We start from the raw sequence: 24,586 nt of genomic DNA, 5'->3' as shown, positions 1-24,586 counted from the left end.
AACTGTGAAACATTTTTCTTGGTTACTAGTAATAGAAATAAATGAGGAGTGAGTGAGAATTAGTCTCTGTTTCTGCAGGAGTGACAGTGCTCTTTGTTTCAGCTGTATTTTTTGTGCATGCGATGTGATAGTTGGGCTGGTCATCGTTTTTCTTCAAGGCAGTAGAAATTTTTAGGGAAAAGTAGTACTTTTCTCTAAAATACTGTGACACTTAATAATTACCACACAGAAGACTCACTTTGAGGATTGAATCTGTCAATTTTGTTTGCTTTATCCCAGATAGCCTCTTGTCAATTTGTTAGTTAAATTATATATGACTTTGTGAACTCACTGTAAGATTACATTTTGAAAGGATAGAACTGAATAAGTAAAAAAGTAAATCCATTGTAATTGATGTTTTAAAATTAGTTCAGCTTGCTGTAATCTGCCTAACATAGTTGTGTGTGAATCTACCTGTGTTTTTATACCTCTTTTGTGTTCTCTGTATCTGCAGGTTTTTGCTGAGAGTAAAGATGAAGTTGCTGTAGTTTTGTTTGGCACTAATGGCACTAGCAATGGCCTTGCCAGTGAGGATCAATACCAAAACATTACTGTGCATAGGTCACTAATGCTGCCAGATTTTGATCTGCTGGAAGACATTCAAAATGTGATTAAAGCAGGCTCTAAACAAGCAGACTGTATCCTTTTGCTGCAGAGCACTTCTTGAACTGATTCAGCTATGTAGGAGACAGGAAGTCGATGTTGTGAAATTGAGCTCAGCCTCCCAAGTTTTAACTACTACCAGAGTTGAGCTAATTTGTGGTTTTAAGTTTGTCCAAAAGCAGATTTAGCTGTTTTTTGACGTTCTTTTAGGCTAACAGATGTAGCCTTGGCCTTAAAAGGAATCATTGCTTTTATGAAGTGTTCTGTTAATTAAAGAGAACAAAGATAGTAATATAATTTTAGGCCTCAAATAAGACATGTATTTTTAAAAATAGCATTACAGAACTTGGTTTATGCTTTTTAATAAAAATGTTTATGAAATAAGTCAGCAGAAGTACCAGAAACCAGACTGTCGTGGTTTAAGCCCAGCTGGCAATTCAGCCCCACACAGCTACTGGCTCATTCCTCCACCAGTTGGATGGGGAGAGAACGGAAATGGTAAAAGGGAGAAAACTCATGGGTTGAGATAAAGACAGGTTAATAGGGAAGTTAAAAGCTGTGCACACAAGCGGAGCAAAGCAGGGAATTAGTCACTGCTTCTCATGGGGAGGCAGGTGTTCAGTCATCTCCAGGAGAGCAGGGCTACATCAGACTTAACAGTTACCTGGGAAGACCAATACCAAAACTGTGAATATCCCCCCTTCCTCCTTCTTCCTCCCAGCTTTGCATTTTGAGTGTGATGCCAGGTGGTGTGGGATATCCCGTTGGTCAGTTGGGACCAGCTGTCCCTGCTGTGTCTCCTCCCAGCTTCCCATGCCCTCACTGGCAGGGTGGTACAAGAACCAGAAAAGGCCTTTACTCTTTGCAAGCACAGCTCACCAACAGCTACAACATCCCTATATTATCATCATCACTGTTTTCAGCACAATTTCAAGACACAGCCCCATGCCAGCTACTATGAAGAAAACTAGCTGTACCCCAGAGAAAGCAGAGTAGAGTTTTATCAGATTGATTTATTTTTAAAATATTTCTAACATTGCCAAATACAATTCCTGGTTTGAATGCCATTCATGTTTGAATGTGTTCTGATCTTAGCTACATATAAGGTGAAGAGTTTTAAAGGGGGATCTTATAGTGCTCCTTCATGTGTTTCATTTACATGAAGTTCAGTTTCTGCTGTTGTCTCTCTCTGGCCATAAAATGATTGCTGCATAAAAACCCAGCTCCATCCAGGCAGTCAGAGCTGTTTGAGAGGAGTGTGCAGCCAGTCAACTGGCTCATATATTCCCAATGGACATTGTAATGAGAAAGAAACTGAGAGATTGTCAGATGCAAGTGCTTTGAAGAAAAACTTGCATGAGAAAATGAGAGATTGAAATTTTGTTGGTGGATTCAGAGTATCATTCTAAAGGTTAGATTGTCTCTTCTTTGGACTTGAGCCTCTCATTCACAGTTGAGAGGCTGGGATCTGAAGTAGCCTTTTTAGTGTTCCACTGGGTAAGTAGGGCAGAGATGAGATCACAATACACACAAGTTATATGGGAACCTGTTGCACATTAGTTATTATTATTAGTTATTGAAAAGTATCTCAAAAGAGTATTTCTTAACTAAAAAGCATGTTTGTCAGTCTTTGAGAGGGAGTAAAAATGTAAAATTGTTTTATGTGAAAAACACTTTTCATTACTTGATTCATATTCTGAGATTTTTCTTAATTTTGCTTAGTTTTGGATGCTATTATTGTGTGCATGGACTTGCTTCAGAAGCAAACAATGTGAGTATGTAACCTGAAGTCTTACACAGATGTCTAACTTTACACTGATCTGTCTTCGTGTCAGTTTTATATTTCCAGTGTGTATAAAAATGGGAAGTGCTTTCTTAAAACAAACAAACAAATTAAAGATAAAGGCACACTCCAGAAGTTTGCCTCCAAAGAATCCTTGTGAGACATCTGACTTCTCCAGACAATTGGAGAGCTTTCTGAGGCAACTGGCAGCTCTTTAGTAGAGCCGTGAGAGTATTCATGCCATTATATAAGGCACAAAGCCTTCCCTTCCTGTCACATTCCTTGTGTTCTGCTTTCAAAAAGTGTTAATCTGGATGTTAAAACGCTTAGAAAATGGCTACTGGATTTAAATATGATGGCACATTTTAGAAAGAAAAAAAGAAAACTAAACTAGAAAGGTGAATTTGTTCAGCCTAGAAATTTAAAGACTGTTGGAGATGAAGTGGCTGTTTGTAAATATGCAGGCTGTGGGAAATAAAGATACAGTAGGAAAAAACACTCTTGAAGCTGAGAAAAAATGTTGACATCAGTGTTACAAAGTCGTCAGTGAATGTACCTAGGCTGGCAAGGTGTTTCTAACACTGTGAACTAGTGGTGCAGGGAAAGGAAGGTAACTGCACTTCCTCTCAAACCAGAGTTTGAGCATGTTTCTAAAAAGGTTATATGATCTAATTGTGAGTGCAAACACTAGACTTGGTGATGCAATTTGTGTTTTTATGAATAAAGTCTAATCAGTGTGGAAAGCTGTGTCCAATTAATGGTTAAAACTGAGTTGTGAATGAAAATTATTCTATTTATGGCATTATAGTCTTGAATAACTGTGGAGCACTGGGTTTTGTTGTAGCCTGTATACACCAATCCCTTTGATATGGAGTTTGCCTTCATTTGAGAAAATACTGTAGGGTAAAAATTCAAGAAAATCACTCTTTTATGTTTGATTATCCAAATCAAAACAGCACCAATTAAACTGAATTCTGTTCTGTCATTGGCCAGGCCTCCTGATCTGTACTATTTCTTAGTATATTAAATAGTCTTGAAAGTCCATCTTCTCCCATAAATCTACTGAATTAGATTACTAAAATGGAACCTCCACCAGCAACAGTACTTTAAAATACACTTTCCCAAGAAGAGACTTAGACCTGCAAAGGGAATAGCCAGTGTAATCCATAAACAGACTAACATATTGTATTACCATTTTATCCACATTGGTGAAAATTGGCAGCAATCCATTCGTTTAGATGTAGTTAGTGATTTATACAGTCACAGGGCTAGAGTCCTCAATTTAAGGAGAGGAGGGAGAAAGGGGAATCATATAAATATAAACACTTAGGATAAATAATACATGCTATGATAAAACAATTTCTACCAAGTAGGTTTATTTGCTTTCTTTCATTTTACAAGTATATTTCTTCGGTGAAAGTAATTACAAATGTGTTACTTTTGTTATTATATTGTAAGGAAATAATTTAAAAATTGCCTTGTAATATTTTCTATATATGTAAATTTTTTTCTCTATTTTAAGAGGAAAAAAATATCAGAAGAGACACATTGAAGTGTTTACAGACCTTAGTAGTCCTGTCAGTGAGGATCAGCTGGGAATTATCATTGCTAACTTGAAGAAAACAGGAACTTCACTTCAGTTTTTGTAAGTACTATGCCATTTTTTAAAGAGAAATTATTCTTTCTTAATAATTATTTTGAAATAGCTGGTGATCTGCTGCTGTATGGTTTCTTTAGAAGTGTATCAGTAATTAATATAATTATTGTAAGTACTTCTATCAGTTATAACTTCAATTCCAGTTACGATCCAAGTCCCCTTGGTTAAGTAATGTGCAAATAAATGTTAAGATGATGGCTTCTTCTACATTTAAGCTTATAGCTTAGAGCCAAAATCTAAAATAAGAGACAAAAAACCCAATGTAAGCAGAGAATTGGGAAACAAAAGGCCAAAAATAGCCTCAGAAACAGTGGTTTTGTCACAGCAACAGCCTAGATCCTTTTAGGTAAGGATGTTACTGGGAAGAAATAACAAGGTAGTGTTGCAGATATTAATAGCTAGATTCTGGTGTCAGTAGAGGAGCAGGTCTGAAGAGAAGTGTTAAATTCATAATGATGAGCTTGGAAAATGGAAACAATGTCTTAAGTGTTAGAACAGGAATCCTTTGATTGTCATACTGTAGATACAAACATTGATCCAAATAATCAGTAGTGGTTTTAAGGTCTATATCAGCTCTTGCATGTGATGGCAGCTGGAAGCTGTGAGCCTTCTAGAGGCGTTTATTTAAAAGCAAAACTTTATGTGGCTGTTTATAATAAATACTTTCACAGAAGAAAGTTAAAGCCCTAGTTTTACTTTTGACCATATACATTTACCTAGATCCAGCATTCTGTAAGGAACAATTTGTGAACTTCATAATGAATTCATTTAAGCCATTTGCCAACCTATCTGGAAGATGAAAGAGGAATTAGGTAGGAAAATGTGACGGAAAATCATGGTCTGATCCTCTACAAAAAAATCTTTGCCTTTGCTTAGGGGAGGCTGGATGCAAAAATGTCAGATTCTGTCTGTACAGCAGAAGCAGTTATGCTTCCAATATGACATGCCCCTCCTGGCTTATTTGAGCTGGTGCTGGCACTGGAGGCAGTAGAGGTGCAACACCATGAATCTGAGTACCTCTGCCAGTCGCAGTACATCTTTTGGAGCCCTGGTATTCAGCTGCTGCTCCCTTGTCTGTGAAGCACAAAAGTAATACTGCTGTTACAGCACTGGGTCCAGGTTTGCACCCTCTCTTCCAGCCACAGGAGCAAAGGATTATTTGATCTTTACTTGTACAAATGTAAAATGCTTGTTTAAAAACAATTGCTTGCTAAACCTTTTTTTATAACCTATGCCTGCATCCCCTTATGCCCTGTTCATAGACTAGGTTGTAACTTGCAGCAGATATTTGGTTTTCCTCCCTGTTTCCAGGTGCCAGGCACATGCTGAGCATTGTGTGGTGCTGGGTATTACGTACTTCTCATCACAGTAGTCTCTGGGCATTGTATAGTGAACGTAGCCTAACTTTTACCTGTCAGAGGTTTGAAGCTTTTTGATGTTGCCATATCAGCTTAAAAATACAGTTTCTATATTTTGTCAGTGGAATCTGCTTCCTTAAAAAGTACCAAACACTGCTGAAGCTTGATCTTGAATTTTGCTGTGTGTGACACTGTTGTGCTTAATGTTAGCTCTGCTTGTTATGTGTTGCTTCATGGATAAGTTTAGTGGGGACTAATGAGGTGAAAGTATGGTAGAGATGTGTAGGCTGCTTTTTAAAAAATATAATACATTGTTAAAGTTATTTCACTTTGTAGAATTGTGCTAAAAGGTATCATATGGTTCATTCAGAATTGGATCAGATGAAAGACCTGAAAAATCTGCAGGTGTTTTCAGAGGCACAGGCCACATCTTTCTCTTCTGTGTTTGTTATACTTAGTTAACACTCTCCTATATTTTGAAGAGCAGCAAAATCATTTTATCTATAACCCCTGGCTAAATTTTAAAATCTGATGAAGTGCAGGGAAAATGTGTCATCTTCAGTCAGAAATTCACCCGGTGTTGTAAGCTATTAAAATCTCAAAGAGTAACATTTGTTCCAGAAATACCTAATAGCTCCACTGCAGAGAATGTCCTGCTTGCTGGCATTTGGAGCTGATACGGAATCACAGGCCTGGAACAGCTTTTAACAAGTCATTTAGAGCAATCCCCTACTTCAGACTGGGTCAGGTGTGTGTGTCTGTCATTGCTGAGCAGTGTTTGTCTAACCTTCTGATAAAGATTTGCAGTGATGGAGACTCTTCTCTCTCCTCAGGCAGTTGGTTTTAGAGATTATGGTTTGAAATGCCTTTATCAGGTTTTTGGCTATATGACCTGACTCCACGATGTGATTGGAGTGCAGGCAGAATGCAAAGAGCTGATTGTTTCCTTCCTCTCTACAACAGCTTTTTCTATTTAAGGCTGTCTTGCCATCTAATTCCTTTCTCTATGGGCTTTATTTTGTTCAATCTTTTTTAATGGATCTTGCTTTCTAATCAGCACTGGCTTTACTGTCTAATCTATTCCTGTACATGGATCTCGTTATCGATGCACGATACCCAGGACTGGTGCATCAGTCTGGTCAAGACATTACAATGCCACGTAGACTTGAAATACTGCTTAATTTGTTTTGCAAGTCCTGTAGCTCTTTATACATGTCTGCAGCTAGATAGACATTGTTGATCCTGAGAACTTTTCTGGTTTGTTTCAACTGGTTATTTTAATAAGGAAAAAGACTTACCAAACTAACTGTTGCTTCTTTTTTTCTTAGTCTGCCATTTCCAGTGAGTGGAGATGCAAGTGATGATGGAAATGGAGATGCAAGTGCCAGTGCTCATATGCACAGAAGCTCTTTTCCAAGGAAGGGTTTAACTGAACAACAAAAGCAAGGTATTGATGTGGTGAGGAAACTCATGTATACTTTGGATGAAGAAGGAGGGCTGGAAGAAATTTATACTTTCAGGTAAATCTGGCTAATCCTGGTTATTGTACTAGATAGACTTTCTGATTTCTTCTCCAAAAGATGAAGTTAAGTAATCAGTTGTGTTACAGTTTCATTGAAGTCAGTGAATTTTATTACTTGTACCTTAGTCCCTTTCACACAGCTTCTTCAATGGCTTTAGAATAAGTAGAAGAGCTTAGAGATTTCAGAGGAAAATGAATTTCCTGTATCTGTATTTAAACAAAAAAAAGTCAGTTTTCTTCCATCTTTAGTGTTGGAGGATTTGGAGGGAACATTTCTGTAAATGTCATTTCAAAAGTGTGTTTTAGAAAGAGATGGAATTTGTGGCATAGTGCAGCTTCAACATCTGCATTTAATGGTAGCCTCTGTTCCTTGGTCACAGACTTCTTTTAGCTCACTAGTTTGATAAACTCCCACTAATTCTTTGAGTAAGTGTTGTTTGTTGAATCCTGCTCTTTAATGACAGTGTAGTGTGACAGTATGACAAACAATATACTTTATTTTTCATTTTTCTTGCATTAGGAATGCAAGAATTGAAAGATGATTTTTTTCACTTCTTGTTTCCCCAATAAAAGAATAAAAGTGTACGTGTATCTCTGGAAAACAGTAGCTAATGATGTATCCCAGACTTTTCTACATAGGTGTTGTCTCAGTTGGGAAACAGGCAAAAATGCGTCTACATGCTTTATCATAGTCTGATGTTACTGTTTCAGTAATTCTGTTCTACAATTATGAAGAGTGATCTTTTAGACAATGTGGTTTTCAGGAAGCTTAGCAGACCATAGCTGTAATGTTGTTATCAAAGGTAATTTTTAGCTGAGGGTCGTCCCTGTAGGTTTGTATGCTGTAATTCATCAGTTTATTTGTGGGATTTCCTTCCCTCCCCCAGCTCAGCTGGTCAGCTTTGCACCTCAGCAGCCAGAGAAGCTGCTCCTTGAGCATTAGGGGAGAGACATGTGTCACTGTGTCTGTGCTCTGCACTAGTCAACAGAGCATTCTGAGTCTCTAGAAAAAAACAGGCTTTGTCACTGCTTCAAAGACTGCACAGAACAGCAGAATCTTTCCTGGCCCATTTATCCTTTAGGATAATCCATATGCATGAACCTACCATGTGGCTTGGCCTCTTTATATTTTTTATCACAGACTCTTGCTACTCTACAAGCTGTCTTTGTGCCATACTTTCAGGGGAAATCCAAAATCTCTGGATAAATAGGCATTTGGCTAGTAGATTAAAGCTTTAGTTGGAAAAGTTGTTTAAGAATATGTGAGGTTTTAGATGCAATTAAATTGCTTATCAAGCTTTAAGAAGTCAGCTTTGCAAATCTGCCATGATAATTGGCCAGTGCAGATACATTCTTCATTTTCCTAGATTCAGTATTCCTGCTGGTAAAAATATTTCAAGTCTTGGAAAAATAAATTAGCCATGCCAGGGAAGTGAGTGAGGAGATTTTGTTGTGTTTTTTAAAGTTGTGATACTTGACCTATTAGACAGGAGGTACTTCTGCTGCCTCTGGGTTTTGGGGGAAGGGATTGCGGATCAGAAAGGTTGTGTTCATAAAATACAAGCTAAAACGTACTTTTGCAAGGGTTTTATTGACTGGATCATCTTTGATAACAGGCAGCATTTTTCTTCTGTAAATGTGAGAAATTAAAGGATAGAGATAATAAATTGAGCTTAAATTACATTTTTAGGCATTTGGCACTTACGTATTTGATTTTTTTACTCATCCCTGAATGTATGTGTTGCAGTACTCCTGATGATGTAGTACCATGTTCTTTTTTAAGATCCTGTATTGATGTCTTTATTGCTAGAAAAAAAATCTTCCTTTCCCTAAGAAAAAAAAAAAAAACTAAAAAGGTAATAAAATGTTTATCTCATACAAAAATCCCAGTGCATTTTTGTGTTTCACTGTGCTTTTAGAATTTTAAAAAAACAACCCTGTTCATACTAGAAAATCTGAAAAGTAGAATGCCCAGTTGAATTCTCCACTGATCTTTTTAGGAGTTAATCTTTATTTCTGCCAGACAAGTGCTTTAATCAAGAGAGGGGTAGATTCCAGGTTTTATTATAATGTGAAAAAGAGGAATCCTGTTAATTGAAACTAGATTCTTTATTTCTTCAGCTTTACTATAAGAAGGCATTTTACCACTTTGCCTTTTCTAATTTGTGTTCTTCAACTCGCTACATGCCCTAATTGGGTGAGCAGAGATAAATGGAAAATTCTTAAGAAGCAATTGTGTAGCTTTATCACTAGACCTAACACAGTGCCTTTAAGTCCTAATGTTACACCATCATAAGGGCTCAAGATGGGGATAATCTACTGTACAATCTCTTTTATTCATTCTCTTTTCTGACAATGGGTAGTGATAGGATTATTGATACAGTTTATTTGCTTTATGAAATCTAAGCCGAAACAGTTTGGACTCCTGCATTTCCTAAAGGAGGGTGTATTGTCTATAATACTTTATTCAAGTTCACCAGAGTTCGTTGCTTTTTCCTGATTCCTTCATTTAGTGAGAGCCTGGAACGTCTTTCAATGTTTAAGAAAATAGAAAGAAAGCCTATGCCTTGGCCCTGCGAGCTCACTATTGGTCCTAATTTGTCTATAAGGATTGTGGCCTACAAATCAGTAAGTGTATTAAATCATGTGTTTCAATGTGATTTAGCAGCAAGTTACGTGTAACTGCATGGTTTTTTTTCCTTAAAGCTAAGAAAATAAAGATAAAACAAGATCCAAATAATTATGATGGAGATTTTTATTTGGTTAGAAGCCAGTACATCTAAAATTGTGGTTCCCACAGCAACTTTAACTTCACCATACATGTTAAATAATTGAAATTCATAAGCTACAGAAATAGGAGTAATTGCTATCTACTCTGGCCCTTAATGGTGTTGAAGTTGATGACCCTGATTATGAATGCTGTGATTAAAGATTTACATTCAGCATCAGTGATATGTGAGACTTCATATATATTTCTTAAGCCCTAGGCATGAGAAGAATTTTAGGACATGTGTGCCTAAAATGGTGGGTGTAAATGTTTTACCAGCCATTGTTTCAAATCACATCTGTTGTTATTTCAGACTTGGAATAAAAGTTCTGTTTTTTCAGCTTGTTTGTACTGTTTGGGAGAGCTTGGGCCCAGTCTGTTTCTTATGGTTTATATGGTTCCTTTAATCAGTGCTAGGAAAAAGTAAATGTATTTAAAGGCAGAAAATGTGCAAATTCCTAGTTATAGAATAGTTAATTAGGTAACTGTGTAGTGTGGCAGTATTGATGGATCTGGTGAGATGGAAATTAATTGGTTTGTTATTTCAAAAAAGACTTGAGTCTGATATTATGAAGATGAAATATATCTGAATTCGGAGAGCTGGGTATACTAGCCTTGAAACACATCAACTTTCTAGTTATAGTTATTAATAATTGTTTTATTAGGCTATTGTGCCAGACTGGTGCAAATAGACAGAAAGAGTCCCCTCCCAAAGATGTTTACACACTAAGTAAAGTCAATTTGGGAGAATAAGCAAGGTGAACTGAGTGACTGGCCTGAGGTCATGCAGTAGTACTTACATAATCTATTCTGTTGTACTGTTTTCTACTCAGCTCTACATTTTTCTCCTCATGTACTAACTATACTATCAATTTCACTTAAACAGAGAGAAAAGAAAGCAATTTTTTTCCCCATGTAGTAGGGAAATGTTCACTCATTGTAGATACTTATTCCTTCTTCACCTCACAAGTCCCGTAACGCACTGGGATCTTTTTGCCTTTTGGGGAAGTTGCAGTAATACAAGGTATTTTTATCCTGTAGTGTAGTAAGCCTGATGGAAAATTTGGCCAAGCAAGCTGAGGGAATACTGAGTCTTACTGTATCTTTAACGTATTTCTTCATGCTTTGTCAAAAGTATTTATACAGTTGGAGGTAGTAAATTGAATAGCAAGCAAGTTACATGGTATCCTGTGACTCAAAGACTTCCACAAATGGCTTAACCTGCAGGTTTAATGAATAATCAGGACAGGGATGCTGTCAATATGCTACAGTTCACGTGTTAGGTCTCATACAGAGGAAGCAGAGCTGAAAGCACTGTGGTGGCAGCCAGGGATGCATTATTTGATGCTAACTTTATTAGTTCTTTATTGGCAAAACAAGGCGGCGCTCAGGCTAAGGACTTTTTGTGTATTTTTGGTAAGTACTCTGGATCCCACTGAAATTTTAAACATTCATTTTCTTTGAATTCTGATACCAAGGTCACAGAAGAGAAGGTGAAAAAACTTTGGGCAATTGTTGATGCTAAAACCCACAGAAAAGAGGATGTGCAAAAAGAAACCGTTTACTGCTTGAATGATGATGATGAGACAGAGGTTCAGAAGGATGATACTATTCAAGGTATGGCATCTTTATGTGCACCCTGAAGAAAAAGGGAAGATAATGGCTTGTACTCTTAGGTCACCTAAGGGCCTCTTCATTCTATACCTTGAAGCCTAGCTGTGATCTTAGAATGTAAGCTCTGTAAGCTGCCGGAACACAGAGACTGTTACATGAGAGTCTTTGTTTTCACATATTTTAAAAATTCTTACTTTGCCAGTAGTAGGAATAATAATGACAAAAGGAACAATAATAATAGGACTAACAACAACAACAATAATAAAAACAACAGATGGAACTTGGAAGACACTACAGCTTTCTGAACTATATGCTGTGGAAGGCCATACCTCAGTTCTGTATTGAGTAGTTCTGCTACCACTATTCCATTTTTAGATCTTCAGTAGTACTGATAACATGAATGCTTTCATAGTGCTGCTTTTTTGTAGATGAGCAACTGCTCTAGTTATTCTACACTTGGAAAGATGAAGCCATCAAAGGAAGGTTTAGTGTTCAAGAGTAGTAGCTTTGCTGTACTGTAACAAGATCAATCTGAAGTAGCGATATGCAAAATACTTTCTATGACCTGCAGCTTCTTTCTTAGCAGATTAATTTCCTTAGAAGGCTCTACAGGCCCCAGAAACAGCAGCAAATAGTGTAGTTACTTTTAAAAAAGGATTTAAGCAAATCTGTTTCCTTTTTTTTTGATTGTGTAGATATATTTTGTTACTAGTTTTTTTTCTTTCCATTGCTATTTCAATCCCCTGCAAGTAGGGCAAGTATATTAACTATAAAGAGCAGAAAACTATTCAGATAACAGTGTAGAGAGTGCTGTCAAATGAATAACATAAATTGAAAATTAGAATAAGCTGTATTTTTTTTATTTAATCTGCTTGAATTTTAGCATTCATAGGTGTTTAATTGCAATATCAGATAAAGTCCCAACAACAATGTAACCTTCTTTTTTTTAAGCAGAAAAGATGGTCTAGTTACGTTTTACAACTTTAAAACTATGTGTAAAAAAAAAATCCAATTTTTACAGAGAATGCATTTTGAAGGATTTATGACTGTTCTCAGCTAATCTTCTGACTGATTAAGTTATTAAGTAGTTGTGGGATACTAGTAAAAAGAAGTGGTGAGCAGTTCATTGTGAACAAAAGAGACAGAAGATTTCCCTGTCAGTAGTGGTGTGATATTTCTAATGCTAAAAGAGCTGCTGATGCTTCCTGGACTTTTGTGAATTTTTTGAGAAATGTCGTAAGTAGACAATATTTTGTATTTGCAGCACCCATACTGAAATTTCTTTCATTCTGTATGTGTGTTTGCTTTTCAGTTTGTAGGAAAATGTATCTGCTTATATGTTTTTCATCCAGGGATTTATCTCTGTTCCTTCTGCTTTCTTCACACCTGAGGATATCGTCCTTAGTCTGTGCCAGTATAATAAAGTATGATGTTACAGGGAGGATACTGGAGGCTGAGATAGGAGAAAAAGCAGTTGGAACAGATGATACCTCTGAGAAATTACAGCTTCCTGTAATTTCTGTACAGCTTTTTGTGGACATACACCTGTAATGTATGGCATGGGAAGTAAGACGCAAAAATATGTAGAAAGACCAGTCCTGCATACAGAGTGTTTTGGTTTTCCAATGTGTACTTTGCTTCCACTGTTAGCATATTTTAGCATATTCTCTGAATCTCTTCTGGTGTTGCCTCGTGTGGTATGATTTGTGGTATGTTTGAGGTTGCTTGTATTATGTTTGCAGGGAGTGTTGCAATCTGTTTGCTGAAATCTATTCTGATTTGCTTAAATCTATTCTGTGAGCATAACTTTGTTAGGCAAGATGTTCCCTTATTTTCTTTCCTGCTCTCTCAGGGTACTTGTGTTACATAAAATAATGTACAAGGATTGCAACTGCTGTTAGTGAAGTACAAAATGTGTCTATGGGTGTTTGGTTTTTCTTCCTAACAGGGAAAGTAATTTGATGAGCATGTGTGGAACTGTAGCTGTGGGGCACGGATGCATTGTTAAAATATTCAGAGAGCTAATTTTGGTGTTAAAATTGTAGTCCCATATGCTTACCAGATGCTCTTCTCTTGTTCTCTAGGTTTTCGGTATGGGAGTGATATAGTTCCTTTTTCCAAGGAAGATGAAGAGCAAATGAAATACAAAACAGAAGGAAAGTGTTTTTCTGTTTTGGGATTTGCTAGATCCTCTCAGGTACAATACTAAATGTCTTCCTATTCAGTTTCCTGGGTCATTCAAGAAAATTGATCTTGATTTGAATTCAAGAATGAATTCAAAGTCATGGTGTTGTATTGGGTTTCAGTATTGGGAATGGGGCATCTCCACTCAAGTATGCAGGAGTGACTTATTTGCTGATTCTAGTACATGTAAGCAGTAGGTGGTCTTATGAAGAAGAGAAGCTCGTAAATATGGGACCCTCAAATGAAGCTAGAGTCACTGAACTCAGATCTCTGCATAGTGGAGACAGATATTGTGGTCTCATTTCATCTCACAAACTTTCATGGTCTGTCTTCTGTTCAGCTCAGGTAGCAGCCTTTCTGGGCTTTGTCCAGCCAAGAGTATGGCTGCTTCTTAACAGAAGCTTCTCCCTCAACATTACTTTAATGTTAAAGCAAGGCTGAAAACTGACTCCATTGATTCTCAATTCTATAAGGATTAGTTTGTGAACCATGACTTGCCTCTTCTTTCTATTGTGACAAAACTTAAATGTTGTGAAGACTTCTTAGAACTTAGACAAAGGTAGTAGCATTGTTCAAAAACTCTCCATATTTCCATGAGATATTTGGTGTTTGTATTGCACTTAGCTCTACCTGTGGTGTTGACTTTGCTATTTGTTGTCTCTGATGGTTTTAAGAAACTTACCTTAAGCAAGTACCTTATTATTGTTATCCAGCACAAGGTGATTTCCTTCAGAAAATCCAGGACTTAAGCATTAGCAAAGCCCTAGGCAAAGGCTTAACAAAACTGTTCTTGAAGCAGGACATATGAGGAGAGAGTACAGAGAGCTAAATGCCAAGTAATTGCTGTGAATGTGAAGCTGCTCCCCATCTTTTTTCTTCAGGATATTGCACAGGGTGACTGAAACTTTATTCATCTTGGAGTTATCCACAGCCAGTTCTCTTCACCAGTCAAAACTGAACTGAAATTGTAGGGCAGTTCTGCACCTTGTGTTCTCACAGCTCGCAGCCCTCCTGCTCTTTGAAATCTCTCTCTGCCTGAACAAAGTAGAACCCTTGATAAAGGCTCAGGCATTGTCACCTTTACCATTAAGGAAAGATGCTAATGAAATAGGAGGCATCTGTGGGCGCTTACTCCCAAATGGATGTAACTGAACATCTTACTTTACAGTACAGGTGTCACAGAGACCTTGTGCATGTTACTAAATATGTCATTAGACTACTCCAGTGCAGTATTCCAAACCATAATAACTGAGGAGCAAGGGAGTTCTGTGATGTACTGAAATGAGAAGCGAGCCTAAGTGGAAGCTGTAACCTGGTTGCTCCTTGAGAACTTTCAAACTTAATTGTTGAGTAATGTGGGAGCTTGTTGACTGCAAGTGATTGATCCAGGAAATGTCTCATGCTTGAGCTTATGTACCCTGTATTGGCCAGTGCTAGAGAGGTGTTAGGGAGTACTACCTCCCGTACCAGAAACTGGATCTGATGAGTGAAGTGTGTCTGAATCCAGTGTTCCAATGGGACAATTTCTTGGATCTCTTCATACATTATTAGCCTCCAGATGAGTCTTACTGTTGTCATTTAGTTCTGCAAGATGTATTTCTCTGTGTGCAGAGTTTTCTTATGCTGGAGGAGGTTTGCCTCCTATCTCAAGTTAGTCTGACTTTATTTGAAAATGGAAAATAAGAGAAAAGCAGATGAGGAATATAATGTTCTTGTGAGCGAACTGTTATTGCACATGGACTTTTATTTTCCCATCATGGGTCAGATAGTGTGGTAAAACCTTAAAACGTGTAGTTAATAATTGTAGAGTTACAGTTAATTTTAGGAATACTTTTTGAGTCACATAAACATGCATAAAAGAATTAACAAGTTGTTTTTGAATTTTTTCAATGTACCAAATATTGATTGCTTTTGATTAATTTTTATTATGTACTTGTCTTCGGATTTTGTAACAAACAGAAATTATATCTTAAAGTGTGCTGTGGTCCTGTAGCCAGGAGTGTGAGTAGTTATGCCCAGTAGTAGCTGTACATCTCCTTAGTGGAATAAAATTATTCAGGCATGCTTGCAGGATTTAAATTACAGTGTATAGATAATGATATCAGGAAGTTCTTAACTACAGCTGGAATTTTCAAGACCCGTGTGTTATCTTAAGTTTCGCCTCCTAAATTTTATTGTTTGGAATAATAAAACTGACACTATTCAAATGTATGTTTTATATTAAATTGTTTCTTTAAAAAACTTTGATGGAAAGATGATTCTTTGTTGACAAGAAAAACTGGAACAGCTCCAAATACATAATTAAATACGGACTAGAACCACCTTATATTATTTTCCTGAGTTGTTCACATCCCTCAGGAAAGAAGATCAGAGGCCGCTTAAACTTTGATTTTTAATTTATAAGCCATGCCATGTAAATCAAGAAATAATACTTGAAAATATTACAAAGGGAAAATTGCTTTTGCAAACAAAAAAAGATGTAGTGATACAAGCATCTGCTTATTTATACTATACTGCACATAAAATTTCCTGAGCATTTAGAGACAGAACAGGAAAGAAGGATTGCAGGTAGAATAATCTGAGCTGAAGAATTGTGCTGTAGTACAATAAACAGATCTGCGGTGGTGCAGGTTGTCACTGACTTCAGCAGCCTTATGGTAATTTGCTAAGTAAAGAAGATAAAATTAAAAGATTAAATGAGTGAAAGAAAAATCAAAGCTATAATGAAGTTACTTCTGAGACTGTAATTTGAAGAGTTTTTTCTTTAACAAGGAGAGGTTATTTTAACCAGTGTCCATAGTAGTGTGATATCTTTGTCACCGGTCTTCTATGATTGCAGGGTTTCTGTGTGTGTGAGCTGTTGTAGCTCCAACTAATCCAGTGATGCCTCTTGATGAAACTATTTTTTTCTTTTTGATTTTGATTCAGCCATGTTCATGAACAGAATAAACTCTGCTAACAGAAGTCCTTCGTTGCCAGCACAGCTGTATATACTCTGGGTTGCTGTTGAAGTAGCTTTATTAATTAAGGATGTGACTTTTTGCAGCTTCTTTTTTATGTATCTTTGCTAGAAAAAATTAATAGCATAAGTATGGTCTCAGTTAGGTTTAGGTCTTGTATTAACTACTGTAGTTTTCCACAATGACTTTTGAATTACTGAAGTATAATTCAGATTGGTAACAGCTGCCAGTAGCGCTGTCTTTCATTCCTGCCTATCACTAGGAAGCTGTGAGAATATCCTACCCAATATGACTGGATGTCCATATTAAGTGATAATTGGAGATATGAGACACATACAGGGCTTTAACCTCTATGCACTGTAATTAAATTTGGTGGATTCTGACTTGAGTAATGTTAGTTGTTTTGTAATTTAATTGGCCCAGTTGTATTAGTGACCTTTTCTTTAGGTCAGGCTAACTCTTGACCATTTGAATCTCTAGATCCAGAGGCATTATTACATGGGCAACCAGGCTCTGAAGGTCTTTGCAGCAAAAGGTGATGAGGTAAGGTGAACTGAAGTTTAATGCTGAATTTATTTTGCTGTAAGAACAAAAAATAATAGTAGTGATACTCGAGATTGTCCTGTCTTTCTGCATTAATAAATACTTTTAATGCAGCTTACAGAAATGTCTTATTTCATTGCCCAGTAGGTTAAAAAGAAGTTGCATTAAACCCCAAATAAATACAGTATCTCATGAATAATGAAAAACTGGTAGATACTACATTTGAGCAAGGTTATGAGGAACCTGAAATTGGTGCTAAAGTCGATTGTGATTCAGAGCCACAGTGTGCCCTGTCACTGTGTTATTTAGAACAGACCTCCAAAGTACTGGAGGTAAAAAGCTCACTGTGGTGCTCTGATATGTTCCCTTATGGGTCTGACTTCCCTCCCTTTCTCTATCTCTTGCAAAACCTCTGAGAGTTCACACCTGGTGAAAAAGGTGGAATGTGCTGAATCTAAAGTTGGCTCAGCTTTGAATGGATCCACTATCGTGATGAGATTTGACCTTTCAGCTTCTTTGATTTATGAACATGAAAAAATGCATGTGTTAAAGGTAGAGCTGAAATGGAAACTAGTCTTGACTAAATCAATGCCTTTGAATTCCCTGTGAAAGATGTATTTCATGATTAAGAATTTGCATGATTTTGTGGACTTCTTTTTTCTCTCCAGTCTGCAGCAGTTGCTTTTTCTGCACTGGTTCGTGCATTGGATGAGTTGAAAGTGGTGGCTGTAGTGCGCTATGCTTATGATAGAAGATGCAACCCACAAATTGGAGTAGCTTTTCCCTGTATTAAGGATGCATATGAGGTAATGCTTCTCTCTTACCCTTCTGCAGAGAGACCCAGAAGCAACACAGTATGTCAGAACTTTTGCAGCATATGCTTCCCCTGATCTTTCTTACGAGAGACTATTGAAAGAGCTAAATATGTATAGCATGGCTGAGCAGTGACGGAGGTGGGGGCGGACACAACAATCTTCAGACTTATGAAGGGTATAAACATAAAGGATGGAAAGGAATTATTTAGGGTGGTATGAACTGGAGGAGGTAATTGAATAAAGAAAAAACGAGGCAGAGAAACATTAAAAAAAAAAAATCCAGCTTTTGACTTTGAAATACAGTAAGCTGTGATAAAACCTCCCAAAGCGCCAATATATTGGATATTTAAAGCGTGGGTAGTTGGAACTCTGCACAAGAAAAAGGGATCAGATGGCTGGGGAGGTCTTTATTCCACGAGCAGAAAAATTGAGTGTTGCCATCACTATGTTATAAAATATAATGCCCTGTTTTATACTGATTGAAATTGTGTGGCACTGTAAATATTTTAAGTGTTTTGATGCACATAGCATCTTCACATTTTTCTTATGTTTTATATTGCCCTCATATGGCACTCTGGGGATACAGGTATTCTTTTTTTTTTTCAGGCTCAGTTGTTTTTTCTTTCTTCTTGCACAGTGTCTCATCTATGTACAGCTACCCTATATGGAAGACCTAAGACAATATGTATTTTCGTCCTTGAAAAACAGTAAAAAATACACTCCTACAGGTAAGACATTTGCTGGTCAACTGGAAAAATAACCTGCTTGTTGTCTTCTAAGATGCTCTAAAAGAGAATATTTGGCTCTCCAGTGAAAACATAAGTTTTGTTGTTATTTTGGCTTAGGAAAACACCCAGGTATTTGGGCATCCATTTTGGTGATGTCGTCTTGAAGTGTAAATGTGAATTAAAGCTTTGCCACTTCTGGTGCAGACTGAGCAGTCCTAAGTTTGCAAGGCAGTATTTCAGCTGTCTTGTTTAATGATTTCTGGCTCAGGTTACAGCATCATGAGTCTCACAGGATCCTGTGATAGAGAGCTGAGATTAGTCCTCTGTATCCTTTGATCTTTGAACTCATTTGTGGGAGTAAATGACCAAACCTTGTGGGATCTACTGTGTGTGATTAGCTAGCTAGAATTAGAACAGGGGCAGCTGCTCTGTTGGTGCAAAGCTGGTCCTGTAGCCGTTTGCTGTATGGCCTGTTAATATAATGTACAAAGGCAAAAATATTTTCTGTGGAGTGTTATTAAACCATGCACTTATTGGTGTCCAGATTGAGATGGATGGCATATTTGGAGAACATGCAGCTACACAAAGCTTGACTTGCTGCTCTGAGAGTTTTGCACAGCAATGAGTCTTAAGTGGATGTAGTTTAAAATCCACTCCTGCTTCTTTCATTTGTTATGAGATGCATTGAATGGGCATCTGCACATCAGGGTATATACAGCATGCTGGTTTGTTTCTATAGCAGTTTCTGTTTTCTTTCCTGTAACCAGCAGTTTGATAACAAATCTAAAACTTACCCTACCAAAGCAGTAGCTGGATATTGTGAACTGTGTTAATTTGCAATCATAACTTTAAAAATTTATATGGCACCATTTAGTTTTGCAAACCAACTGTTCTCCTTATTTTCTAAGTGGCCTATAAACCTTCTGTTGCAAATGAAAACATCTTGAAAAGAGAAAGCAGCAAGGCAACAATAATTGAGGTCTTGGGGAAAAAGAAGAAAGCTTTATGACTTTATGCTGTAGTCCTTAAATAAAGCAGAGGTTTATTATTGTGTCCATTATCCATATTCTTTATTGGCACATCTATAGCTGCAGTGTATTCTGTGGCCTGCAATGACTTGGTGAAAATCTCACATTGTGAAGCAAATCTTCATTTATAAATTGTTTCAAGAAATGCTCATCTGCGTGTGTATTTAATCTTCCTTTGTATGTAATTACTGCCTTAGTGGATCAGTTATCTGCTGTTGACTCCCTGATTGATTCTATGAATTTGGTTCATGAAGATGGAGAAACTTTTGAGGACCTATTTAATCCCAGCAAAATTCCAAACCCTCATTTTCAGAGGTTATATCAGGTGAGGTGAACTATATGGTGTTTCTCAAAAACCTTTTTGCTTAAGACTTTTCACCTTTCTATCTTTCTCTGATTCACGTTGGAAAGATCTATATTGTGAAAATGTAGATATAAATCTCTGACATAAAAGTATGTGGTAACCAGTGATTTCTGTATTGTCCCTGACAGAGATTTATCTTTAAGATTTCTAGTTTCCAGGAAGCAAGGGAAATTATACCTGTGCTGAGGTGTCTACATCAGTGATGTTCACAAGTACATAGATGAGGCAAGCAAAAACTTGCCTCTCAACATTGTGTTGTGGACATAGATTCAGTCTTTGGCTTTTGGACAAAGAGAATTGGCTGAAAATTTGGGATATCTTCATCTTATCATTCTGTGTCCCATCACTTTTCTGTGCATTGTTGCATCTAGCAGTGTTCCAAACCAGGTCAGTCTGAGGTGAACTGGATCAGTGAGAAATGGTTATTAACATGGTTGACATTTAATATGTTCTGTTGGGGTGTCTGAGCTGGTGCACTTTACGAGCCAGCAGAACAGTTCACACTTCCTGCAGTTATTATGTCAAGCTGTCTCCATTTTGATTTACATTCCTTTCATTTTGTGAAGACTTTCATTGCAACTGTGAGGATGAGAGACTTAATTATACATTGGAATTCAAGTGTTTAAAAAAATGACGCAGCAAATTCAAAAATAAAGAAAATTATGCTGCAATTTAAGCAACTGCAGAATTGTACTGTATACAGAACCATGGAGATATATTGAATGTGTGACTCTGCTCTGAGAATTGACCAAAAATGGTATTATAGCAATCATGTTCATCATATCTCAGCAATTCCACATGGTTTATTTCAGTTTACAAGTAGGAAGAAGATGCTTTTTTAAATTAAGAAAATTTACCCTAGCTTCCCAAAGCCTTGCTTCCTCAGTGTTGTCAGAATAACCAAAGGATCTGAAGGTCAATGTGTGTTTCAGGAACACATGTAAGCCCACTGTCTTCAAATCCTACTCTGATTGACACCTGAAGAACTCTGCGTTCTCATCAAGTTCTGCCAGTCATATTGACAAGACAGTGTGTAACTGAATGCAAGATTTGATCAGTTGGAGGTTATTGCAGGGCAAGAACTTAAAATGGACTGACCTCTGCACAACTCTTATTTTAGGAAGAATTGTTATGCTTGGATATTGTAAAACTTGGGCTTTGCTTGTAAATTAAATACTCGAGGGATAGAATTTCCTCTGTTATATTGCTAGATAGAGTTTTGCATTCTTTTGATTTAGTGGATGTCACCTACCAGTGAAAGATGGTGGGTTTTTTTAGGTATACTATTTGTCTTCTGGAGCAGTGTGATGGTGGTGTTCCAGCACTTGAGTCAATTGCTGCTGGAAGAGAGTAACTGAGTAGCTTACCAAGTTCCTTAGAGGATAGTAGAATTTTGTAAGGGTCAGTACTACTGGTAGAAAAAAATACTTGTTGACTGAATGTATGGGGTAGGATACAGTTTCTGTCCTTGCTGTTGTGAAAGCCCTAAACTGTCAGTCCTTTTAGTGCTTTCTTTTGGCCACACACAGCCCCATTTGTTTGTCTTGTTCCAAAATTGCTGTGTCTTGTTCCAAAATCTGTGAAAGTTGTTCTCTCCTTTGCTGAAAAATGTTCCAGATTCTTAGTATTTTGCTCTTGGGCCAAGTGGCATTGCTGGTTCCTTAAGAACTATGAAGAAAAATTCTGCATTATCTTTTGACTGTAGCCAATAAGTGGATTGGACTGAATAGAACCTATAAATGGTTTTGAAAAATAACTGAAGAAAAGGATGAACTCCTACTTCATTTCCTGGCTTTGTTGCTTCATGAAGATATTTGGAATGATAAGTGACAAGAGCCTGAATTTAAACAAAAACATCAAGCTAAATTATATCTCTGGAAGTAGTGGTAGGCATCAGGAAATGACAGAGTGGGTGAGAAGTAGTTGTTAATGCTTGCTGGAGTGGAGAAATACTCAATATCCAGACTTTCAACTTCTATTCCTTGCTTCCAGAAAAAACTAAGTGAACTTCTGTAGCTTTTGTAGTGGCAGACTTCCAGCATTGTTAAAGTTGTCTGTCTCAAATACAGGGATTCAAAGCACCTAAGATGTTTAGGGAATGTAGTACATTTTATTTGTTAGCCAAATAAATTGCTCAACAGTGGTGGTTCTGTACAGAGATGGATGTGTTGGTGTATGTGTGTCATTGCTTATCATGGAATTAATTATGTGAAGTCCACTTCATTATATCCACTGACCAGTATCTTGGTGTGACCTCTGTTCCTGAAAGCTGGCTATGCCTCTAGAAGTGGAAATTTAAGAAATTAGGAAAAGCAATGAGGAGCCCAGTGCCTTGGTGACAATATGCATGAATAGAGCAGTGAGTCTGCAAGGCAGTGGCAGTGTGGTGTAACCCTGGTTTCATGCCTGAGATGTCTCTTGTTTACAGAAATTTCCCTGGGAATAAATTTCAGAAAACCAAAACATATCGGGCACAAAACCAGGGCTATAGTGTGGGTTGCCTTCTAGCTGTGGAGGTAAGAGTGGTTCTTGCTGGACACAGAAGGAAGGGGGAAGTTAAGAAGGTTGAGAGGGACAGTGTTGATTTGGAAAATCCAGGTTGTCTGTTTAACTTAGTCTCTATTTAGCACTTGAGTTTTGACAGTACCTGCCATCCCAGGTTTCAGATGTATTCATCTACTTTAAAAACAGATAAAAGTGGATGCTGTGGCCACTCAGTCTGCTCTGTTCCTGCAGCTGCACACATTTTCAGTTACAAAAACTTGAAACAGATAGGCATAAGAAGGGTTTTAAGTTTTTTTGCTTTGTGAGTTTAATTCAATTACCTAACCTTTTTATTTTTTGTTTTTGTATCATGAGCCATTACTGCAGCTTCCAGCAACATTTTCGCTCTCTTTCAAAATAATTGTGCCTTAAATCATTACAAGTGTTTCCAAATCAGTAGCCTTGTATAACAACTGCCTTCTTTTGATAGTATGTTCTAATATGGACTAGAATCCTAATGGCAGCCTGAAAACACATCAGTATCAATGTGTCACATAGTCTTGATTTTCTGTATTGGCAGCTTTCCAGTGTGAATAAGGGCTTTTATTTGCTTTGATTTTGTTTTTTAAATTAGTGTAATGTCTGACAGCCAACAGGGGAGCAAATCTCTGCTGTATCCGTAGTTTACTGAGTAGTTAAACTAGATAAACTTCACATGGGTGTCTAATGTACCCTGTACAGTGGGCATGGAAGAAAATTGTCTCCTTTGTACATCACATGTTTTGATGTGTTTGTGTGCATGCACTGGTATCTGTGTGTGTATTTGTAAATGCACATACCTCTCGACTGCTATCCCACACTTCACAAAATTGTCAAGATACTTACTTTGTTTTCAAAACCCTCCATGGAATTTCTGTAGCCTGCCTCATTAACCTCATCTCTCCCCCTCTGCTTGGCTGCACTGACTCTACACTTGGGTGAAAAATCCTTCTCTGTAGCTCTCACCATCTGTTCCAGCTTTGTGCATCTGTCAGGCCCCTTCATTCCCTATTTCTTTCAAAGCTAGGTTCCAAACATACATATATTCTGTGCCTCACCTGTACACATTTAGTATTCTCTCTTTCCATTTCTATTCTCTCTTAAGCTTGTGAACATTGCTCCTTGCATACTGAGTTTAATTGACAAAGAAGAAATATTTTCTTTGAGAGACAATTAACTGTTACAATAACTGGAATCTGCGGTTGGGGTAGATCTCATTTACTTAATGTTGAAATTTATAGAAATCTCTCCTGTGTGACTGTTTTATAAGAGAACTGCTTTTTAAAGGTAGAAGAAAGCTAAAAACATGAACAACTGCAGATGACTGTTTCATTCCTGGGATTTTTCTAATAATTTTCATATAACTCATTTCAGTGAGTGTGGGAACACTCAACTGCATCAGTGTTCTTGTTGACTATCATTAATGATCTCCTTAAACAGTTGATCACAGACTTTCAGTCCACTGTGAGAGAATATTTTTCAGCAATACAAAGGTAGTATGTTTTAATATGGAAAATATTAAAAGTTTTTAATATAATTGAAAGTTCTACTTTGCTCAGACTGTTTTGTTTGTTGCAGTGTTTGCAGCACAAGGCTTTTCACCCCGATAAGCCACTGCCGCCGATAGACCAGCACCTTTTAGAAATGCTGGAGATGCCTTCTGTGGTAAGAGAAAGGTGTCAGGCTCCTCTGGAAAGAGTAAAAGCGCTTTTCCCCCTAAAGGAAGTTGGCAAGAAAAAAGAAGAGAAGAGTGCACAGGAGATCTTCAAAGACAAGTAAGTTGGAGATGTATTATGGATTTTTTTGAAACTTTTTTTTTTAACACTTCAGGTTGTTTTTGCTGGATGAAGCAGGTTCAGAATCTTTTGAACAGAAAATCAATGAGTTACACAGTGGAAAAAATGCTGATGGATAGAGAATATTGTGGTGCCACAGAACGGAGTATTTTGTGAACAGTGGTGGCTATACTGTTGCAGTGCAAGACACACTAGGAAGCAGTGTGTTCATCCTGTTTGTATTTGCTGTGACAGAATCACAAATTCCATCAGGTTGGAATGTACCACAGGAGGCTCCTTGGTCAACCTGTTGCTCAAAGACC

The 24,586-nt window shown here is 37.3% G+C and overlaps 1 protein-coding gene across 2 annotated transcripts in view; it reads left to right on the top strand.

The window, feature by feature from the left end:
- XRCC5 (X-ray repair cross complementing 5) overlaps nt 1-24,586 on the top strand; it is a 49,424-nt gene that overhangs the window by 2,587 nt on the left and 22,251 nt on the right. For both annotated transcript variants that reach the window (XM_066323011.1, XM_066323012.1), the window contains exons 3-14: nt 494-677; nt 2,365-2,413; nt 3,948-4,070; nt 6,769-6,960; nt 9,476-9,590; nt 11,208-11,346; nt 13,428-13,540; nt 16,968-17,030; nt 17,699-17,836; nt 18,483-18,573; nt 19,799-19,926; nt 24,067-24,263. In XM_066323011.1, the coding sequence (XP_066179108.1) occupies nt 494-677; nt 2,365-2,413; nt 3,948-4,070; nt 6,769-6,960; nt 9,476-9,590; nt 11,208-11,346; nt 13,428-13,540; nt 16,968-17,030; nt 17,699-17,836; nt 18,483-18,573; nt 19,799-19,926; nt 24,067-24,263 (1,532 nt within the window). The remainder of the gene's footprint in view (nt 1-493; nt 678-2,364; nt 2,414-3,947; nt 4,071-6,768; nt 6,961-9,475; nt 9,591-11,207; nt 11,347-13,427; nt 13,541-16,967; nt 17,031-17,698; nt 17,837-18,482; nt 18,574-19,798; nt 19,927-24,066; nt 24,264-24,586) is intronic.

This window comes from Sylvia atricapilla, chromosome 7, assembly GCF_009819655.1.
Source record: "Sylvia atricapilla isolate bSylAtr1 chromosome 7, bSylAtr1.pri, whole genome shotgun sequence".
NCBI lineage: Eukaryota > Metazoa > Chordata > Aves > Passeriformes > Sylviidae > Sylvia > Sylvia atricapilla.
Note: the sequence above shows the minus strand (reverse complement) of the source record. Positions and strands in the feature narration are given on the sequence as shown.